General features: G+C 34.6%; 1 protein-coding gene across 2 annotated transcripts; it reads right to left on the reverse strand.

The window, feature by feature from the left end:
- Window positions 1–17,083: 17,083 nt before the first annotated feature.
- Window positions 17,084–23,405, reverse strand: LOC141692753 (auxin response factor 4-like). Of its 2 annotated transcripts, none has more exons than XM_074497686.1 (12): window positions 22,724–23,405; window positions 22,556–22,618; window positions 21,672–21,857; window positions 21,494–21,578; window positions 21,307–21,397; window positions 20,539–20,703; window positions 19,736–19,855; window positions 19,572–19,647; window positions 18,736–18,898; window positions 17,840–18,579; window positions 17,558–17,748; window positions 17,084–17,439 (listed from the first exon to the last, which is right to left on the reverse strand). In XM_074497686.1, exons 1-12 carry the CDS (start codon window positions 23,066–23,068, stop codon window positions 17,322–17,324), a joined length of 2,343 nt encoding a protein of 780 aa, XP_074353787.1. In that variant the 5' UTR covers window positions 23,069–23,405; the 3' UTR covers window positions 17,084–17,321. The 2 variants fall into 2 exon arrangements, with proteins under 2 accessions (XP_074353787.1, XP_074353788.1); XM_074497687.1 differs by having other exon boundaries at window positions 17,085–17,439; window positions 17,840–18,576; window positions 22,724–23,396.
- Between the last annotated feature and the right edge of the window lie 298 nt (window positions 23,406–23,703).

The raw sequence follows: 23,703 nt of genomic DNA on the forward strand, positions 1-23,703 counted from the left end.
ATTGGAATGCCACCCTACAAAGCCTTATATGGACGAAAGTGCAGATCACCTTTGTATTGGGATGAAGTAGGAGAAAAGAAAGTATTAGGACCTGAGTTGGTGCAGCAGACTAGAGATGCAGTGGTATTAATTCAGAAAAGATTGGAAGCCGCCCAATATAGACAGAGGAATAATGCAGATTTACATCGGAAGGATATGAATTTTGAGATAGGGTCACTGGTATTGCTGAAAGTCTCGCCATGGAAAGGGTTGGTTTGATTTGGACAGAAAGGTAAGCTTATCCCAAGGTATATAGGGTCATTCAAAATTTTGAAGCAAATAGGAAAAGTCGCGTACGAGATAGCATTATTGCCACAGTTACAACATATTCATAATGTATTCCACGTACTCATGTTGAAGCCATATATCCCTGATTCGAATCAAGTAATTGAGTATGAACCGATCGAGCTTCAATCAGATTTGTCCTATGTGGAACGGCCAATCCAGATATTAGATCGTAAAGAGCGTGTACTAAGGAATAAAACTATCCCTACAGTTAAAGTACTTTGGAGAAACCCTAGGGTAGAAGAGTCTACCTGGGAGTTAGAGTTAGATATGCTTGACAAATATCCTCACTTGTTTAATTAGTTAAGATTATGGGGACATAATCATTTTTTAAGGGGGGAGGATATAACGACTCGTATATTTTTGTAATATTTAAATATGTAATTATTGCGTAATTAATTAAATAAAAATTGTATATTGATTTTGATCTCTGTATTTTACTTATTATTATTTATATGTGATTGTTGGGTTGCGTGGATTGTCTGTATGATTATTGGTTGCACTATATTATTTTTGTTTCGCTTTTAGAAGTGATTTTATGACATACTTATTTTCAAAAATATTTGGATTGTCTCTAAAATTATTTTTATGATTTTATAATTTCAATAAATATTTTTGGGATATTATAAAATTTATAGATCAAAATTTTGTTAATTATTTATTTTTAAATGATTTTATGGTTGTGTTCATTTGTATAATCCATATTTAATTCCAGAATTCTTAAAAAATTGTGTGACTCATATTTTATCAAGTTAGTAATATTTTGAGAATTTTAAAATTATTTTGGTAATTTTCGGGATTAATCTTACTCGCGCGTTGTTTCGTTTATTAGTTAAAGACGGGTATAAATCGCATTTCGAAAAGTGTTTTAAAATTTTAAAATCTATGTTTTTATAAACTTCGGGATATTTCTGAAATTTTAAGAGTATTTTGGAATTACTACAATATTTTTTATCCGCAATGGTATCGTTTAAAAAAATCAGAATTCGAGGCGTGTTGATAGCCAATGTATTAAAATGATACGTGTCATTTCCTATTTCAATTGCCAGACACGTGGTTGCATACCAATTCCTTTACAGACCATTTGTTTTCTTTCATTTTCTTTTCCCTTTTTATCTCTCTCGGCTGTCTTCTTTCTCTCTTACGAAATCTCTCCTCTAATCTCTCCTACTCCCTCTCTCATTTCTCACCCCCGTTCCTTTTCTCCCTTTTTCCCAGTTGCTCTCGCATTTCGGTGAGTTACGCTGCCATTTTTCTTCCGTTTCCGGCCGCCTGTTGCCTCCGGTTTTCCGATATGGCAGAACCGGTGGGTGGTTGTGCTCGATTGTGTGCACTGTGTGTGATTATCTGTGTGTATTGTGTGATTATGTGTGTGTAGCGAGTGTTAGTGTATGTGTTGTGTGTGTGTCGTGTGTGTGTGTGCAGCGTAGGCGCGCGAATATGGCGCGTGTGTGATGTTGGCTATGGTGGTTCCTGCGCTGTGTTGCTTCTCTGTGATTGTTATCGGTTGGGCTTGATTATTTGGGCCTGGTTATTGGGCCGGTTGTTATTCGATTTTTGGTTCTGTTAATTTCCAAATTAATATATATATATATTAATTTGGAAAATTTCTTATATTTCAGCAGAAAAATAATTTTGAATCTTATTCTGATATGAGTATTTCGTTGCGGGAAATTATTTGTAATCGGTAGAATTTTTGTGTTGGAACCCGAATAATTGGGTGCCCCGAAAATTTTGCCGCCGTCTGTGATAAATTTTTACGAGCGGACGGTGGACGGTGATGACTTTGTTCTGAGTCCTAAATATTTTAAATAAATAAAATGATCGTATAAATTATTTTCAAAGCGTAAATAAATACTTGGGTGATGAGTTGTATGGAAATTATGAATTGCGAATTGTTAATTGTTGGGTTATGACGTCGATTGATGTTTCGACTGGTAGGTCTATAAATAGAGGAGTCGCTGTCAAAAATTTTCTAAAAATTACTTTTACATACGAATCGAACATATATATCTTAATAAATACTAACCGAACCTTAATTGTTACGTGTATTATGACGTGCATTACTATGTGTATATTATTCTTATGCATATATGTGCGAGTCGGGAATCGTATCATTGGGTAATATGTTTAGTGAGGATAAGTCAAGTATGACCGGTCGTTTAACTTAGGTTGTTTCGATTCTGCGGGTTCGAGTCGAAGGACCCAGTAGTCGAAGTCGGTTTAGGTCCAAGTCAGTGTCAGTGTAAAGCTTCGCAAGGCAAGTACCCCTGAATAAATATTTTACGGTTCATTATATACAAATAATTGTTGATTTAAATTATGTACCAAAACAGAATGTTTTAAGTTACGTATTCCCAGTATTTAAATATGTTTTATTAACTGATGTTTTGGGGAAAACGTAACTTCTGAAAATGCCTATCTCTAGATTGTGATTAAACTGAAAAGATTTCAGTATGTGTGTTGTGAGATAATTGTTTAAAAAGAGATAGGTGTAATTGATTTTGAAAACTGGATAAAAATGGATCAGATAGTGGATGGCTACGTAAAAGGCCCGTAACGGCCCAGCATGGTTGCGTAAGAGGCTAAGTCGGTTGCGCGCCCTATTTAGACCACTTAGTCCAGCATGACAAAGACCTAGCTAGTCTCTGCGTACCGGAAAAAAAGTGGTGGGATAGACTGATCAGCTATCCCTAGGATTCGTCCAATTTTATATCTGATTTTGGTTTAGTGGTTCCCGTAACGGAACAAACGGTTCTGTGGTCCCCGTAATGGGACAGATGGTTTATGGTTCCTGTAATGGGATAGTGATTTTGGAAAAGAAATAGCATGCTAAAATTGGACTCTAGTATTTTTTTACACAACACACTACAAATGATATTATTTCTCAGAGCATGCTAGTTTTGATATCCAGTTTGTACCTGTTTTACTTGTTTTTATAAACGAGATCTGATATCCGTTCCTATACTGTTTTTATATACACTGTTTTACTTGTTATTCATATAGTGCTACTGTTGAGCAATTGATTGTTCACCCTTGCAGCTTGTTTTGTACTTATTTATTGCAGATGTCTAGAAGACTAGGGCAGAGTAGAGTGTCAACCCCCTTCTGTCCCGGCTCCTCTGAGGTAGTTGTATCAGACCCGGAGGTCTGATGAGTTGCTATAATAAGTTAGGGTGTCGGATCATGGAATAAGTTAGTTGTTGTGTTGTAACCTAAATAATACTTGAAGCTGCATCGGAACCTGGTTTAGGGTTGTGTTTATATAATAAATTTTATTATGTAGTTTATAATCGTAATTTGTTATATTTTGGTGACGTCAGCCCCTGACCCTGGGGTTGAGGTCGTCACAGTTCTCGATCTTCGTCAAGATGCATTGTCCTCCCACTGATTTTCTTAGAAAGTAGTTCCCCCTTAAGAAGTATAGCGGTCCGAGCAACAAACACTTTGTTCTCGGAAGGATTATAAATATTATACCCTAGTCTCACTTAGGTATCCCACAAAATAGCATCTATCTAATTTTGGTCCAAGCTTATCAGAGGCTAAACATTTTACAAATGCTTCACATCCCCAAATTGTCATAAATGACATACTATGGCATTTATCAGTCCATACAGTCATTTTTAGAGCATAACCCCAGAAACTGAATGGAAGATCCGCTTGACTCATCATCGATCGCACTCTGTCCAACAAGGTAAGATTTCTCCTCTCAGAATCTCTATTCCATTGACGTGTTTCAGAAGGAGTAAGTTGTGATACAATATCACACTCCTTCAAGAAACTCTTGAATTTGAGGCTTAAGTATTCTCCTCTACGATCTGATCATAAAACTTTTTTACTTTTCCCTTGTTTGCTTTTTTACTTCTGCCTTATATTCTTTGAACATTTCAAAAGAATCGGATTTGTTCTTCATAAGAACCACATATCTATATCTACTGAAATCATCAGTAAATGTTATGAAGTAGTATAAGCCACCCCTTGCCATCATACACATTCGACCATATACATCATTATGTATAAGTCATAATCATTCGGTGGCCCTTTCACTTGATCAGGTAAAAGAAGCTTTAGTCATTTTTCCAATGAGACAAAGTTCGCATCTTCCGTATGATTCAAAATCAAACTTATCCAAGTATCCATCTATATGTAACTCAAAATTGTGTTTCTCATTAATATGGTGTAACGACAATTGTAGAGGTAATGTTTGATTTGAGTCATATTAGAACATATAAATTGTTAACTAATTGTGCAACATTATAAGCCTTATCATTAAAATAGAATAAACAACTATTGTTTATTTAATTAAATTGAAAACATTTCTCCTGATAAGAAATTGATTTAATGTATCCCCTAAAGGCAAGCACGTAATAACAATTTATTAAGTTCTCAATCTCGCCTATATGGGCAAAATTAGGTATCAAGTTCCTTCAACTAGAGCAACAACTTTTGCTCCAATTCTAACCCGATACCTGAAGCTTGACCATTGCTAGTCTTCTTTTTTAGATCTTCCAAACAAGCTCGACAATTTAACTTCTAATCATCAAGTTATTTCCACAGAAATGACAATCATCTACTTTAGCAACACCACTATCAAGCTTCAAAAGCCCTTTGGGATTGGACTTTGGTTTGGCACCGAATAAGATCAAATCTTCACCTTGCATGTCCACTTTCCTTTCCCATTTGCATTCAATATGTACATCATCAATATGTACGTAATTCATGTATTTACCGTATTATTTTCAACAGTTCTAAACATGCTTAACAACTAAGTGAGTGTTCTGTCTATCTCATTCCTTTTCTTCTTAACAAACTAAGAATAGAAATTGTTCAAAGATTGTTTGATCAAATCAAGCTGAGTCTTTAGACTATTCTTGAAACCCAAAATATCAAGGTACATATACTTATCATCTTTAGAACATGTGGTCCAACCGTATATCATTCTCACATTAATGCAAAAGTATGGTGCCTTATTATTGTCAAATCTTTTTGACGAGCCTATCATTTAAACATCCTTTGAAGGTGCTCAATCATATCATAAGCATCATTATGCTCTTGTTGCTTCTAAAGCTCAGCACTCATAATTACAAGCATGAGACATGAAACATCAGTTGTATAATCAATTTGCTTCTGGTAAGCATTTTGTTCAGCACATGTTTCATTCTCAGCTAGAAGAAATAAGGGAGGGGTTTGAGTGACATCCTTGAACCTGAGGACAATCCTCAAGTTCCCATGTCAATTGAGGAAATTATTTCATGTCAGCTTGTCCTTCTCAAGGACTATTACATAGAGAAGTTATTTATGTTATTTGTCATTTGATATCTACAATATTAAAGCGCATGAAATGACTTAGTCTACAGATCATCATTAAATTATGTTCAAGTGATTATTCACATATACACACAATATATATCTCCCACTATTTTTATCAAATTAATAGCCCTAACTATTAATTCGGAAAGAATATCTTCTATATCCTTTTTAGTGAGCCAAGATCCATATTTCACCATGTGTTAGGTCAGCTTTGGCTTTTCTCCTAAAACATGATTATTTAGTTAGACAATATTTGTCAATTATATCAACTATATAACTCTTGGATAGCTTGGTGGAACAACATTTGTTCATATTTATATAATAAATCTTGCCAAACTCTATGCCTCTAAGTTCAAAATCCTATTGTAGTAACTTAGTTAAGTCAAACCCAATAGTCAAAAGTATCAATATACTTCAACACATCTCCCACGATAGATGGGAGTACTTCGCTTTGGCGAACCCACTCCTTATCGATCTAGGGTTAACGCATTAGACTTATTGGAAGGCATCTGATCAACTTAATATTAACTTTAGGGTTTTGTTAATTTTAAACGATCATGATCTCATCATAAAGAGATTCCCAATTTTTCCTTGAATAAAACACTTCAAATCAATTTTCGTCAATGGTTTGATTACCAGGTAGTGAGGGAGTCACAACGGTCTCGCTTAAAACCCACAACCTTATAAGTTCAAAGAACTCGCTTTTGAAAAAATCACCCCAAGTCAGAAATAAAGAAAATTTGTATTTTATTCCGTGTTTCATAAACACGAGAATCTCATAATCATTTGTTCATTTTTAAAATCTTAAGTCGTTACAGATTTTATCTTGTTTATCAAGCATGGCATGGGTGTCGTATCTAATTCATACATCCTTAATCTAATTAAGCATGCATCTTAATAAACTACTCTACACATACATTCATCATATGTGCATATATATGTAAAGTGCAATAAATAAATATGGTTGGTTATGGCTTCATCCTATGTGATCTTTATCAAGCTAATGACAAAGATCTAGGTCAATCTAAGGTGGAAAATAAATACAGGCTAACTATTACATGTCTTCTTTCTTTTATTGCTTCCTTGGATGGCCTTCATTGGGATTACCCTTGATCTTCAAATCTTCATGTCTTCATGTACATTACAAGAATGAAATATGAAAACTAATCTAATGAACTTACAAGAAGAACTCGAGTTACATTCAAGATTTAATAATTACAAGATTAAACGACATGCAGGCCGTATTTGAAAAACCAAAACCATTAACCTAATGTCATAAGCCATAACCATCCACCATGCTCAATTAACACAAAAGAACATGTTAAAACACATAATATGATCTTAACATATCATACCCATCATGATCTAATCATAAAAACCAAATATTAAAAAATTCAGAAAATTCAAAATTAAATCTGATAACATTAAATCGCAGATTACAGGGCCTAAACGAAGTCAAACGCCTTACATATCAGTCGATGATAGATTTAACTGTCATTTCCGTTCAGACGCTCGATTCCATATGAAATAGCGTATTCGCTTGCCAAAATCGGACACCAGACCCAGATTTAAGCAAATTCGTTACATCCGATTCAGAATCGTATCAAATACGATTCTTACAATAAGAACAAACAAAAAACATGTATATAACAGTATATATAAAGATTATATAATCATCATATGATTATACAACTCTCATGAATATCATATATTCAAAATATATACATACATACATACGCATATATAAACATAACATGTAAAACATATAAAACCTCATACATAACAGTGATGGAATATTGTATACATGTTATAATCATAAAACCGGTAAACATATAAATGAATTAAAAAAATTTGCAAGTAGCACTGATGCCATTGGTGGGTTTCGAGCACATAAACGCAACGAAAACAGTAATTAAAATGTGAAAAATCAGAACTTTCGAAACCCACTGCAGGATCCATATGAAAAATAGATATTTAATTTGTAGATCAGATTGTTTACCTTAAGAAACTTTACAAATTGGTTGACTAATAGAGATCCAAAGCTTGTTAAATCACCATGCATCCCGCTCTCGCGATCTACGCTCTATCGGTATCCACACGAATGCTTGAACGCAAGGATTAAATGTGTACTAGCACAAAATCGTTTCTTCTTGCTCTCTCCATCTTCTCTCTTGGTGGCTAGGGTTTTTGTAAACGTCTTTATTACAAAATTAGCCACAAGAGATAATATATAGAGAGTAGAAAAATAAATTATAACTCTTAACTAGTTAGGAGTTATATTAATTTAAAATTCCTATTTGTATTATAATTAAGTCTTACTTAATTATTTAACAAATAAATTTCATAATTAATATTAGTAAATTTGAATATCATTATTTATCTAATTAATTAACTTAAACTTAATTAATATTATAAATAATTCAAATTACTTTAAATTAATTTAAATCCAATTTAAATTAAATAATCCTTCAAGCTTTTTTTGTGTTGACCCTATAGGTTATTATTAGGTTGGCAACGAATTTTAAATCTAATTTAAAATCATAAACAATGAGCGGCATCTAATAATACATCATTGCTACCCAAGTAATAATAATTAAATCGGTGATCGATTAAACCTTTCATGAATAATGTAAAATGTAATATAAACCCTTTAACCAAATATTATAGATTAAACTAGAGACATGTAATGTGTCATCCTCATCAATATTTAATCCAGGTTTCCTTGATCAATGAGTAGACTATCATATCAAATCAATATTTGAGCGTGGCCATGCATTTTATAGTCTAGCTCACACAAGAGGCCAATAATATTACTCCTAAAATAGAAGAGTTAAATCCCATCTAGATCATTCATATTTCTCATACGATTCATAATATACCCAATGTCCAATTTTATCATTACCCGGTCAAGGATAACTTTTAATGGAATCAATGTATATTAATTCTCGAATAGAAATATAATGACTTCAGGTCTAAGGACCATTACATCATTATCACTATGAGAATTACTTATGACACAACAGACATGTATAATCTCACATTGGGTCTGTCCAGCACCATGTACATATACATATGCCTGTGTTTTTTACTTTAGTATCACTATACCTATGATCAATGAGATGTGATCATCAGTCAACAAACACACCAGTCCTAATGCATTATTATTGTGCCTTAATAATAATACTTGGCTAGGGGCCTTTAGGAATATTGATACTATTCTCATAATCTCATTTCTAAGTCACGTACTTAGAGATATAGAATTGCATATCATATTCCAAGGACATTTATTAATCTAACATTTATATCGCAATAAATTAAAAATTAATAAACTATAAAGGGAATAATCGATAGAACATAAACATTAATAAACTATAAAGGGAATAATCGATAGAACATAAACATTAATAATCCTAATGTCTTAAACTAAAACATCATAGTGTTGTCTCTAGGGCACAAACACTAACAAAATGCACTCTTGACATCCATCTGAAAGACTTTGAATTTCTTGTGTGCAGCATATGCCAAGAAAATTCTGATTGCTTCCAGCCTAGTAATAGGAGCAAATTTTTCATCATAGTCAATGCCTTCCTGTTGAGAATATCCTTTAGCCACTAACCGTGCCTTGTTTCTGACAATGGTTCCATCAGAATCAGTACCCACTTTGTTCCTACAATTGACCTGTTTTTAGGTCTAGGCACCAACTTCCATACTTTATTGCTTTCAAACTCATTCAACTTTTCTTGCATAGCTATGACCCAATCTGCATCCTTAAGTGCATCTTCTACTTTCTTTGGCTCTTCTTTTGAAAGTAGATTGTGATATAGACATTAATTTTGAGTTGCACTTCTTGTCTTTACACCTTCATTAGGATTTCCAATGATCAGATCAGGAGTGTGATCTTTGGTCCATTTTCTGGCATGAGGAAATGTCCTTCTTGAGCTAGATGCTCCCCCTGAATCATATACCTCATCAAATGCATATGAGGCTCCCCCTGAATCAGTGTTTTTGTCTCCTGATAAAGTATTGGAACTTGACTCATGCTCACCTGATATTGAATCAACACTAGATTCTGACTGACCAGATTGAGAAGAACCTTTAATTGATTCTTCAGTGTTAGTACTGTCAGTTGAACCTTGCAGTTGCTCCCCCTCAACATGTGCAGGTTCATTAGTACATTGATCATCTTCAGGATCTGAAGGGGTATCAAGATTTAGATCATCAGTAGTTGATGATTTAGAGTCTGACGCAGATTCCAACAGTGCATTTTCATTTGCAAAGATCAAACTTTCATGAGAGTCTTCTTCAAAACCAGGAATCTTTTTATCATCAAAAGACACATTGATGGAGATAACCACAGTATTTGTTCTCAGATTGAAAACTTTGTATGCTCTTGATGGTGAATAACCAACAAAGATTCCTTCATCAGCTTTTGATTCAATTTTTCCTAGCTGATCAGTGTGAGTTCTCAGAACAAAGCACTTACATCTAAATATATGAAGATGTTTCAAACTTGGCTTCTTTTCTTTCAGCATCTGATAAGGAGTAACCCAATGTCTGTTTATCAGAGTGATATTCTGAGTATAACAAGCTGTGTTTACTGCTTCAGCCCAGAAGTAAGTGGGTAATTTAGCTTCTTCTAGCAGAGTCCTGCCATCTTCAATCAAGGTTCTGTTCTTCCTTTCAACAACACCATTTTGTTGAGGTGTACCAGGAGCTGAGAATTATCGTTGTATACCTTTGTACTTCCAGACTTCCTCCATCTTTGAGTTCATGAACTCAGTGCCATTATCACTTCTCAGTATTTTCACTTTGAAATTTGTTCCATTTCCAATTTGCTTTACATGATCCAGAAGAATCTCTGGAGTTTCATCCTTCCTGTGTAGAAAATAAACCCAGGCATATCTAGTGAAATCATCAATAATTACAAGTGTGTACCTTTTCTTGTTGATGGACATTATGTTCACTGGCCCAAAGAGATCCAAGTGTAACATATGATATGGTTCAGTGATGGAGAATTTTGTTTTGCTTTTGAATGATACTCTTCTTTGTTTGGACATTTGGCAAGCATCACAAAGACCATCAGATGAGTATAGCATATTTGGTAATCCTCTTAGTAGCTCCTTCTTGGAAAGTTCATTGATAGAATTAAAGTTAAGATGTGAGAGTTTCTTGTGCCAATTCCATCTTTCATCTACCAATGCCTTAGAGATAAGGCAAGTAGCTTCCTTCTCAAGACTTTCATGCAGCCTTGCTTCATATATGTTACCATGTCTGTATCCTTTCAAGAAAACTTTCTTTATCTTGATGTGAACAACTTCACAGTGAGAGTCATAGAACACCAGATGATAACCTTTGTCAGTGATCTGACTGATGCTCAGTAGGTTGTGCTTCAATCCTTCCACCAAGGCCACATTCTCTATTACCACCTTTCCAATTATCAAGTTGCCATATCCCAGAGTGTGTCCTATGTTTCCATCCCCATAAGATACATCTGGGCCAGCCTTCCTCTAAAATTCTGACAGCAGGGTTTTATTTCCAGTTATATGTCCTGAACATCCACTATCCAAGACAAGAATATTTTTCATGTTACCCTGTAATCACAGAGATGATTAATTAGAAGGATTTTTAAGGGCCCACACTTGTTGGGCCCTTGTTTTAAACAACTTAAGTTTCTGTGATTCAGAATCATTTCTAACAGTAATCCCTTTGACAGAATTTGTCTTATCAGAAGTAGATTTAGTAGAACTGGCAGTACTAAACACATAAGCAGTTTTATTGAATTTCGGCAAAGGTTCATAGAAATTGTGATACAAATTATGATAAGAACAAGTTTAAATTGAATTCCAACAACTACCACAATGAAAACAAGGATTGTGTGGTTTTTAAAATATTAATCTACCCCTAACATTAGACTCAGGAATAGCAGTTTTCTTTTTCCAGACTCCTCCTGCAATTAATAGCAAGATGATTAGTATTACCACAGTTAAAACAAGTTTTTCTAGGAGCATTGGAAGCAACCTTATAGTTGGAATCTTTAGAAATACCTTGCTTACCATTCCTGTTTATTTTTGTACTCTTTATCTGAGGTTTATCAGTAACTTCATATAAATTTTTTTTCAAGTGTCCTTTAGACAAAAGTCTTATATTCTTTTCTTTCTTAACAGTCTTAATGGTTTCCTTGTTTTCCTCTCCTTGAGTTTTATCATTTACTTTCTTTTCCTGATATGTAGAGGTTGAACCCTTCTCAAAAGTAGATTTTGCTTCATTAGCTTCTGAAGAAATAAATTTAACGGGAGTCTTAAGTGTAATTTCATTTTCAGTGTCAGCATCTTTAATTCCATCTTTATAGCCAAGACATTCTTTCCAGTTTTTCTTAGAGATCATCTCATGAATCCTTTTGCCTGAATCAGTCCAGGCTTTAAGGGTTTTTCTCTCATTTTCTAAATCCTTTTCTAACATACTGTATCTAGCCTCAAGTATCTTTACTGTATGTTTAGCTTTTTCACATTCTTTTTGCAATTCAATCTGATTTGTTAAGTCAGACTCTAACTGATCATTCCTAGATTTTAAGATCTCAATTTTAGTTAACAGTCTATTATTCTCTAGAGTTTTATTCTTAAAATTTCCATGCAGAGACTTAAGAATAGATTTCAATTTAGATTTATCCTCAGTATCAAAAGAAAAGAAGGATGTTGATACCTTGGAATCAGGAGAAGCAAGATTATCAAAACTAGCCATCAGTGCATATTTTGTTCCTTCATTTTCAGAGTCAGTAGAATCCATTCAATCCTTGCTTGATGTGATCAAAGCTTTGTTCTCCCTTTGTCATTCCTTGACTTTCTGCATTCAGTAGCAAAGTGACCAGGTTCATCACAATTGTAGCACTTGATCTTTGATCTGTCAACTTTTCCAGCTTTCAAATCCTTTCCTTCTCTTCTTCCAGAAGGCTACATTTCTCCTCCAGTATACTTCTTCCTGAAGCTTCTATTCTTCTGAGACTTCCTGAATTGCATCCTCTTGAAACCCTTAACCATCATAGCATCCATCTGCATGACATCAGAATCTGTCATGTTCTCATCAGTTTCAGAATCAGTATCATCATCAGGATTTGACGATGAATCATCAGTACTTGATTCTGGCAGATAGTTCTTTTTCCTTGTAGCTTTAATTGTATTATCTTTTGAAGCTTTAGCATTCACTTTTAAGGCAGCTGATTTTGCCTTGTTACTTTTCCTCTGTTTCCTTTGCTGAACCTCCAAGTCATGAGTCTTCAACATGCCATAGATTTCATCCAGAGAGACTTTTTCCAAATTGATGGCTGTGGTTCCTTGGCATTGAGTCTCAAGAGCATCCCAGATCTCTTTGGCAGTCTTGTAGGCTCTAACCATGTTTGACATCACAGAATCAAGACTGTTATGCAAAATGTTTCTTACCTTTGCATCCTTCAACACAACGACTTTCTCTTCTGGTGTTCACTCACTCTTCTCCTTCCGCTGAAGATGTTCATCAATAGTAGGAGTTGCAGGTACCAATTTTATTGGCTTGTAAGGTCCATCATTGATTACATCGAGGTAGTCTAGATCTGTAGCTTCCAAGTGCATTAGCATCTTCACCTTCCTTGTAGGATATTCAGCCTTTTTCAGAATGGGGATTTTGATACTTTCATACTTGTTCAGAGACATGTTTAGATTGTTTCTGATAGTAAATTATCGGTCCGCTCTGATACAAATCGTTGCCCAGTTTTGATACAATTGTTTAAGGGGGTTGGATACAATTGTATAAATATTTCAAACAAGTATTAAAAATATAACAGTTCTTTATATTTCTGATAAAAATTGTTACAAAATCTCTCAAGAAATAATGATGTTCTTGAGAGCTGTTAGGTCGTACAATGCTCAAGTTAATTTACTATGTGATGACCTAAACTGTGTTTATATAATACACAGTTGCTGCTAATCAATCTAAGATATGCATTATCAAAAACTAACTGAAACTGATACATATCTTTAACTTAATAGATAAAGTCCTATGACCAACACGTAAAAGATATCTATTCCTCAAACTAAGGAACAGAACAAATCTTCTTAGATGACTGCCTCCAGATGCTGATGACATGCAAATGCTGATAATACATCAAATCCTGACAACACATCAAATACTGATGACTTCTAAACACAGTCAGATCCTGAACTTCTTCTGATCATTGAGAATCAGCACGTAACAGAAGTTCATCACGTGACGTGACCTTTTGATTCTTAAGGGGATGTCCCATAGAATTTTCTATAATTCGACGCATTATGGATACTCCTGGATGACCAAGTCTTTCATGCCAAAGGGTGAGTGATTTTGGATCTTAATTTTGGGAGTAGTGATACGGCGAGACTTGATTACTCTAATTTTGGTAGCATATAATCTAGATGAGAATGATTGCAATTTTTCTAAGATCTTCTTATATTCTGAGGTGATTGAGGTGATAAGGAGATATTCTTTTTCATTTTCTCTAGTGCATGGTTGTCACGACGCTCGACTAGTCGCGACTAGTCGCGACTAGTCGACGACTAGTCGAGCAGTCGAGATTTAAAAGTCGACTGAACTTGTCGACTGGAGAAAATCAGATATTTCGAGCGACTAGTCGACTGACTGTCGACTGGACGACTAGTCGAGCCGACTAGTCGTTCCAGGTCATCGACTGGTTTATTTTAAAGGTCCAAATCTTGTTCAAATCCATTTTAACAGAGATTTCAACCCTAATTTCTAATCTAACAAGACAAACTGTGCAGCCCAGCCCTAAATGACATATACTGAGCTTTTCCACTTATCAATCTTCTTTAACCTTAATTCGCATTAAGCTTCTTTTTCTTCTTCTTTCAAATATATATATATATATAGTTATATACATATATGTACTACAGTATAAGTATAATATGATATTTTATAACTATACATATATATTATGTGTATATATGTATACGAATATGATTGTATATATATATATGTATCGTGTATGAATGTATGTACTTGTTAGTTTTAATTGAAAGTTATAATAATTAACAAAGTTGTGACTTGTAAGTTGTGACAAGTCCTCATCCTTGGATATGAAATACAAGGATCTGATCTACAATATTTTGGTAGATGCTAGAAACTTGGAATTTAGAAGCCTAAATTATAAAGAATATAGATATATATTATATTATATTTAATTATAGTTATATTTGTTTTGGTCGACTAGTCTACGACTAGTCCACGACTGATCGACTCGTCGACTAGCCGGAGGTCCATCGACTCGCCTCGACTTAGCGCCGTGACAACCATGCTCTAGTGGTTTCTACATGTAAACCATTAAGACGAATATCTTTAAAACTCATAAGATTCCTAGTAGATTTGGTAGATTATAAAGAATTATATATGTGAATTTGTTTCTCATTTGGTAGTATAAACTGGCTTTTCCAAAACCCTTTATGATATTTGATGTTCCCGAAATCGTTCAAAAATGTGAGTTGGTTTTAGTCAACTTTGAAAAATATTTCTGATTTTGTATTGCGTGAGTGGTTGTGCAGTCAACAATGCATATATCTCCCATATTTATACTATTTATATAAAAGTGAACTACAATTTATTATGCAAACAATGCACATAATACAAGAACATAAAACAAGTACATGAAAGCAGAATATTAAAACAAGCACGTCTAAAACATCAAAGAAATACAAATGAAATCTAGTTATCTAAATCATAATAAAGGTTAGCGTCATTGTTTAGTTCATTTGAGGTCTTGTTGTTTGGTTCTTTACTTAGATTATGACTAGCGAAGTTCGTTTCCACCTTTTTTTCGTTATTCTTTTTATTTGCCTCGTAGAGGTCAATTAGATGTTTCAGTGTGCGACAAGTACGTCTCCAGTGCCCATGTGCCCCACATCTAAGACAGATATCCCTGGTATCTTCTTCTTGTGGTGCCTTCTTTTTATTTGGCACTCAATGTTGCCACTTCTGGTGGTCAGAGTTGTTGTAAGTATCACGTTGTCATTTCAGGTGGCTAGAGTTATAATGATTTTAAAACCGGCCTTGAAAGTTTCCATGCCCACGGTTTCGTCCGTAACCTCGTCCTCCTTTATGCCCTTTCCCACGCCCATTTTTCTGGAATGACGTGTTATGTACTTCAGGTAACTGGGCAGAGCCTACGGGACGTATTTGATGATTTTTCAGTAACAACTCATTATTCTTTTCAGCGACAAGAAGAAGAGATATCAACTCGCTATACTCTCGAAAATTGTGCTCCCTATACTATTATGCCAGAATCATAGTGTTGGGGTGAAAGGTTGAAAGGGTCTTTTCTATCATATTAGCTTTAGTAATATTTTCACCACACAAAATCAGTTTTGAGCTTATTTTGAGCAAGACAGAATTATATTTGGCGACGGATTTAAAATCTTTCAACCTTATATTTATCCAGTCATAACGGGCATGTGGAAAATGGACAAATTTTTGGTGATCAAACCTATATTTGAGATTGATCCAAAGGGTGCGTGGATTTTTCATAGTTAGATATTCAGATTTCAAATTTTCATGGATGTGGTGTCTAAGAAAAATGATAGTTTTGGCATTTTGTTCAACAATTGAGGTTTTTCCTGTTGTATGGTGTCTTTTATCCCGTTAGCACTAAGATGTAATTCCCATAGAGCACCCAAGACAAATAATTATCCCCATACACATCTGACACAACAAACTCTAATTTTGTAAGGTTTATCATTCTGAATTTAAAACAAACATTTAAAATATGGTATAATATGTCACATAATTAAGAAAGTAAGTTTAAACAATATACATAATAATTTAGTATAAAAGTTACGACGACATATCCAGCAAGAAAACTTTTGATTATTACTTGACGGCAGAGCCATCTTTATAATATTTAAGCAATAATATAAATGAATATGTAAAGATGATAAAATTAATATCTTAGCACAAACATGAGCAAAATTAAGTTATACTACTTTTGTAGAACAAGTTTGAGTTGACACGGTTTCGCGAGTAAAATTAAGTTATTTCTCTTTTATAAAAATAAGGCCCGGCTAGTAGAGACTCGTGCTAATAACGGGTAGTAAATGACGTGTTATAAATCTTGAATTATTTGATTATGAATAACTTAATAATTGTAAGTATAGAGAGAATAAATTGAAGAAAGGATTGTATTTTAATATATTTCAGTATATCTGAAATTCCTATTTATAGAGGTTGGTTGACAAGTATTATTAAGGAAGTTATCTAAATCTTCTTTGATAAGTATTATAGTTCATTAGTAAATTTCATAATTTTTCCTTAATAAATTTTACAATTCTTCCTTATTAAGTTATTTCTCTTAAAAGCTGTGCAAATCTTTCTGGATAAGTTTTGAAAAACTTTCTCAATAAATTTTATGAGTCTTCTTGATTAAGTTCATTATTATATTATAATAGTTTTAACATACTTCAGCAGCAAAATATCGCAGCATACTACTACAGTCGAAACTTACTGGGACATACATAAAAAAGGTCCGAGGTTAACAGATAACACTGACGTAGCAATACATATTAGAAGACAACCTCTGTTCTTACCCAGGAAACTAGGGTAGAAACTAGAAAGTAAATAGGCTGACCAATCTATGAAAAATAAATCAAACTACACTGATAAATATGGCTGACCAACGTCCATTACTGTGGTGCTTCTTCTAGACAACTTTGAGTGTCATCGCTCATCATCCCAACCATCATTTTCTCCACTTCTTCTTGGGTGTAAATATGTATTTTGGATACCATTTTACAGAAATCGCTGTAATATAATACACGAGGGTATGCATGATAAGTCACTTGATAAATTACTTAGATAGTTGGTAATGAACAAGGCCTATGTAAGAGCAAAACAATATTTATAACATGTAAGAGCTTACTTCCAAGGATCATCACCAACAACCATCATGTCATTCTCATTATCGGTGAACAATATTCGCCATCCTTTGGCAGGATCTCTTAAGAGGCCTTCCATGCTAAAGAGCAACTCCATTTCAATGAGCAGGTCATCGTAACCTCTGAGCTTTGAGAGATCAATCGATCTTCCCACCAAGTTTCCTTGTTTGTGAACCTAAGAATTATATTCGTAAACTCAAGCTAGTCAGCAAAAGACGAGGGAATGTACAGATAGATAATGTTGTTACTATAACAGCCATGCTAACCTTTGTGCAGATCCTCTTGCATGAACATGGAGAGATTACATTTGAAGTTTCCCCACTCAACGAGAAACCAAAAAGTTTGCAACTAGTCATCGTTTCATTTAAGCTTCCATCTTTCTCGTTTTTAGAATTCACCTTGACTTTAGGAATTATGAGACAGTCTGACTGAGGTTCATTTGATGAGTTCAACTTTGTGGCTTCATGGTTGGTAACCCCACTTTGATTAAAAGAAGAATTCAGTGGAACACTTTCTTTTGGGAAGTTGGTATATGCGAGCATGCCGTGATCTTGAAGAGCTTTATAGACATTTTTAGAAGGGAAATACATGTTTCTAGTACCTTCGGAAGCTAGCGGGTAGAAATTGGTTTTGGGTGTTTGATGCATGTCAAGGAGATCATAACCAATTGCTTTACCCCAAGCACTGAGTTTCACATCAGATTTCCCCGTCAGGAACTTCAGTGAGCAAATTTCTTGACCTTGCAAGACCTTAGGAAATTTATTGGATTCCAAAAAGCCTGTGTAAGTGGTGGATGGCTGGGCCCTTTTGAAATTATTAGCACCCGTGTTGCCCATCCTATGTGATGCAATGCTTTGATGCATTCTTGATTGCATCTCAAACTCACTTGGGTAGTTTAGTTTATCACATCTATTATGAGGTGATACGAAACCTACATTTTCTTGACCTTGCAAGACCTTTGAGGATCTTGACGATTCCTCAAAGTCTAGAAACCCAACCCTTGCTGCTACAAGAAATATAGGGATATAAGTTACATAAAACTAGACATTAAAATATTTTTGAGTGATTATAAGAAAATTTTCCTTTTTTACTTTTTGTAAATAGTAGATTTGCCAATACAATATTTTATACGAGTTATAAGAATAAGATTAAATCACTGTACCAGGAAGAGGGTTTGCCGGTGGAGCTTCCTGCAGACTGGTCCGCAGTTTCTTCAGCCTTGGAGAGGAAGGAATGCTCAGGGGTGGAAGTGAAATAGAAAGATCTATCTCCCATGGTGAAACTCGATCATGACGACCAATTGCATCCTTTTCATCCCACCTGACCTGTACAAGTCACAACATTCTTCTTCTTCACAAGACATGCAAGATCTCAAATAATTAAACTTTCATTAACATAGAAATATAAACTGCAGATACTTCAACAGAGAAAATTGCCAGTTCAATAGTTTTGCTTTCTAGGTTTACAATTTATATGAATGGAAAAGGGAATCTAGGTAAATCTCACAAATTTGTTAACATTATGAAATATACACAAACAACTAACCACCCATTATTTGAAATTTGGGTGTTCAAATATGCCTGAGTTATATGAAAGCCCGCTCCTTTCTTGAGCCTATTGTTTCATTATATGTTACCAAGACTCGGCTAAAAGTGTCCAACATGATACATGTTTAGACTCGGCAATATTTTAACAATTTAACCATTTGTTTTTTGCCCAAAATGAAATGTCTAGTTTCCATACACATGTCGAAGTGTTGAGTGCATGACATGGGTACTCGAGGTGAATCAAAAAGTCCGGGTAACAAAGGTTGTACCCTTCTACTGCCACAAATTTTAGCATATTAGGGTCTACAGATCTATAGGTGGGAATTTAATATCAGCTTGCATAAATAACTGCAACTAATAACAGGGGTATTAAACAAAGAAGCAGTGTAATGTAGAATAGATCTTAGAAACCAGAACCAGAGGGACAATACAGGTGGAAAATAGTCTTTACCCTTAAGCATCTCCACTTTGAGGTTGGCCATTTGTATGGATCCAGATCTTGAACACCAGTAACCACACCACCAAACCTGCCACAGAGCGAGTACATTTTCTCAGGGGAAAAACTTACCCATGGAATACAACTCAACCCAAAGAAAAAAAAAAGATTATGGAAACCTTCTTTCTGAGGAATCATCCTTGTCAAACTTTGTCTTAAATCGTACGCCTATGGGAATTACTCTTGTGACGCTTTTAAGATATTCTTCATAATTCACAACAAATTCTGCATGACTAGCCCTGCATAAAAGTTTTGATAGAAAATAATCTAAAATAAGCATGTGTTTAGTGAAGCAGGAAAGGAAATATTCATGAAAAGTGAAGTCAGCAAGTAATTTAATCCCTATGCTCATATCTTTACATATGCGCATGAACTTCAAACTCCCATTCACAAACAGGGGTGCGTCATCCAATCATTGGTGCAGTTAGATATCTATGCATTACAATGTTTCATCTTTTCAGCAAAATAAAATTGGTAACAAACACAGAGAGATAATAATTTTTCTTTATCTTTGAAAAGAAGTTCCGCAACTACAAACACATTTTTTTATTCTTCTCCTCTGCAGCAAAAACATTGCATTTGCATGGTTTTTTTCTCTTCTACAGAAGGGCTGAGTAACAAACATAATTCATCAACTCTTTTACTGGGAAAGTACCTCAGTGAGTAGTATAGGGCATATAAACATTCATGGGCATATGGTTAGAGGTCAGGTGTTTAAGTTGTGTCTTGTCTTAAGACATCTCTAACTTGCTTCCATAAGATGATACGAAAGAACAATCCCTATGGAAGACTTATTAAGATAGGAAGTTATGAAGCTAAGTACTGTCTGATATGTTAAGCAGCGATGGAGTCAATGGAACATAGAGATAGTTTCTCGATCAATGAAACTACTACTAGTGGTAAGAAATGATAGATGTGGTACCTTGGGTTGTAGAATACATGAAAGGGACTATTAGCAGATATAGCATTAGCTACTGAAGAGAGAACATTGTGATAAGTATTCTGGTTCCCTATAACTGAGTCTGGAAGACCATTCCTAGGCCGGGCAGCTCTTCTGATTCCCAAACGCAGATCTCCATTTCCTCCCCTGCACAGATTATGGTAAACAGATGAAGTGTTCCGCACTTTAAGCAGGACAACAAGAAATTCTCTCTCAAGGGCCAGGGTAATATTTTTCTACTTGTTTAATGAATCAGTAGCTTCATTGCTACTGGTCCACGTCAATAGCTAATCTTCCAGAAATTAATTCTGTAAAATATGGTGAAGACAACTATAAATCAAACAAATTTAACAAAAAAAACAATTATAAAACATGATCGAGATGTCTATTTTGGCACAGTGCTCAGGCACTGAGCACTCTATCAGCTAATAAGTATTACTTTACTTCTTCACTGTTTGTTATCTTGTCTCAACATCTAAATGATTATTTGCTCTTACATTTTATACTTATCTGTTTTGGGCACTGTGCTTAGACACTCTGTCAGCTAATAATTATTATAGTACTACTTTTTGTTTGTAAAATTAGTTTAAAATATAGGCGATCATTAAAATTTTCCATGTTAATCTTATCTATTTTTGCTTTAAAATTTACATTAACTTCTTTATCAGTTGTCAATGGACAGATAAAATTGAACACCTCCATACAAGATGCACAACAAGTATTCTATAGAGCTTTAACAAACAATTTAACCTTAAAAAGAGGACAGCATCTCCAGAAACAAGATTCTTTTGGCTTACAAAGATAGTCCACCCAGTTGTTAGCAAATGTCGCCTTGGCTGACCTAAAATGCAATATCCAATTAGCGAAAGAGAGACTACAACATCACTAAATGGAAAGTTCTTAATACTGATCCGCAGTGCAGTTTCCACTCAATTACCTCTATAAATGTGACGGAACTTCCATTCCACTCCATGAAGATCCTTGGCAACAAGCTCCTGAGACGGCCTCTGTTGTGTATAATCCTGCAACAGGACATGTAATACGAATAGTTGAATTATAATAAATCCGTGTACCCATCAAGGATAGAAAATACAATGCTAGGAAAAGAGCCATACAAGAGGTGCAAAACAGTCTTCAGCAGCTCTTCGAGGAACAGAAAATCCTCCATGGGTGCTGGTATCAGATGCAGTCAAGGTCTTGCAGAACATGTGAGGAGTTGATTTTGTAGGTGTAGCACCACCCTCTTCGTCATCCATCCCCGGGCATTCATTCTGTTTCCCCTCTAAATTTGTGTCCGAAAACTAAAAAGTATCGAAAAAGGTCATTTATAAGATTTTATTTTGCACAAACTCAACAAAGAGGTAACAATTTCAAACAGTGAGCATTCTACACTAAGCTAGAGGGAAGCTGAGATGTTTGTATTTGTTTCTCCAATATACCTCTATTTATTTATGAAATACTAGTTTGCTTTTCTACTACTCTTCATCGCGCCTAATCTTTAATCATCTACTAATTCTCCAGCATTCTTCCACCTGTATATCTTTAAAATCTATTCATGGGTACTCATACTGTCATACACATGGCTTGTTTGGTAGTTTAGCTTCCCAGTTTACTTTAATTATTTGTTCCAAAACACTAGACTATTTCGTATTTGAACCAAAGAGAGCACATTTTTTCAAAATAAAATGATCACAAATGAGCAAGATATTCAAAAACCATAAAACAACTGGCACAGAGACAATGTTTACCATAAAGAGCCAATGCAATTTATGAATGAAGAAGTACTGCCAAGTGACAAATGCAGAAATTACCTTCCCAAAAGAAAGAACATATAAAGAAGAGCTGATTTTTTTTCCAAACAAAAGCTAAAATTGCAACAAAAAAGGCCTAACAAACAAAACAAAGTTCCCCAAAATGGCAAAATGCACAAGCTATAAAATAAAATATATTTTCCATGAAATTCAGTGATTAGACACAGACAAGTAAGTAAAAAAGATACCTCTGGTTCTGGCACAGGAAGTAGAGTTAGCTGAGTGTAGACCTCATCATTACCTCTATTTGCCTATTTCAAGAAATCTTAGAAATCAAGCCACAATGTAGAATAACATAAAATCACCTAATTTCAAGCAAAAAACAAAAGATCAAACGCCAAAAAAGTAGAAATTACCAGTAGCTGAACATCCAAAATCTTGCAAAAGATCTGAGGGTTAAGGTCAAAATTAGACACTTGAATGTGTGAAAAAGGAGATGCAGAGGCAGCTTGTTCTAAATGGCCTTGTGGGAAATATACAACTAAGTCTCCTTTCTTGGGATGTGTGATTAAAGGACTAGCACAAGCATGCCAAAGCTCCACAAACATTGGAGAATTAGCAGCAGCAGCCATTGGAGATGAAATAGTAGAAGAACAAGAAGAAGTTGAAGTTGACACACAACAGCCCTTCTTGTTACACTCTTCATTACAACCTGTAGGCTCCTCTACTTCACTCACAACATGGTTCAAATCAATTTCCATTTACAAAAACAAGCAAATGCTAGTAGTAGAAAGTTAGGCAACAAAGATGTCAATAATATAAGTATGCAAGTATGTCAAGAGTAGAAAAAACAAGGGAAAGACATGTTAGGAGGGGGATGGTCAGAAGGTAAAGAATGCAAAAAAGATGAGGGGTAAGAAATAATAAAGTGTGTCAAAGTTTGATTCTTTGCTACCCCATTTGCACTTCTCAGAACAGGGAGGCAGCAGAAACAACAGACACAGAAAAATACTATTTTAAATATATTTTCTTGTTCATGATACATGACAAGCGATGTTCATAATCGTATTTCTGTAAATAAATTTAATACGAAAATTAATGTGAATATTGAAGATACAAATAAATTTTGCTTCAATGTTTAGAATATAATTTTCTACTGTCCAGATATAAATGATTTGATTTGCTAACAATCACGACGCTCATTTTTTCCATTTCTTTGTTTATTACAAAACACTGAAACAAAAGGCAAAAGAAGCCAATGGGCAGTGTCTTTTTGGACACACAAAACTGTATTATATAGATCGAGATATATGAGAGTGTGGGGGCAGTTTGTAGCACCCACAAAACATACACACATTCATTTATAAATTTATATCATTGTGTGTTTTTTAATTTT

Source organism: Apium graveolens, chromosome 10, assembly GCF_009905375.1.
Source record: "Apium graveolens cultivar Ventura chromosome 10, ASM990537v1, whole genome shotgun sequence".
In the NCBI taxonomy this organism is placed as follows: Eukaryota; Viridiplantae; Streptophyta; class Magnoliopsida; order Apiales; family Apiaceae; genus Apium; species Apium graveolens.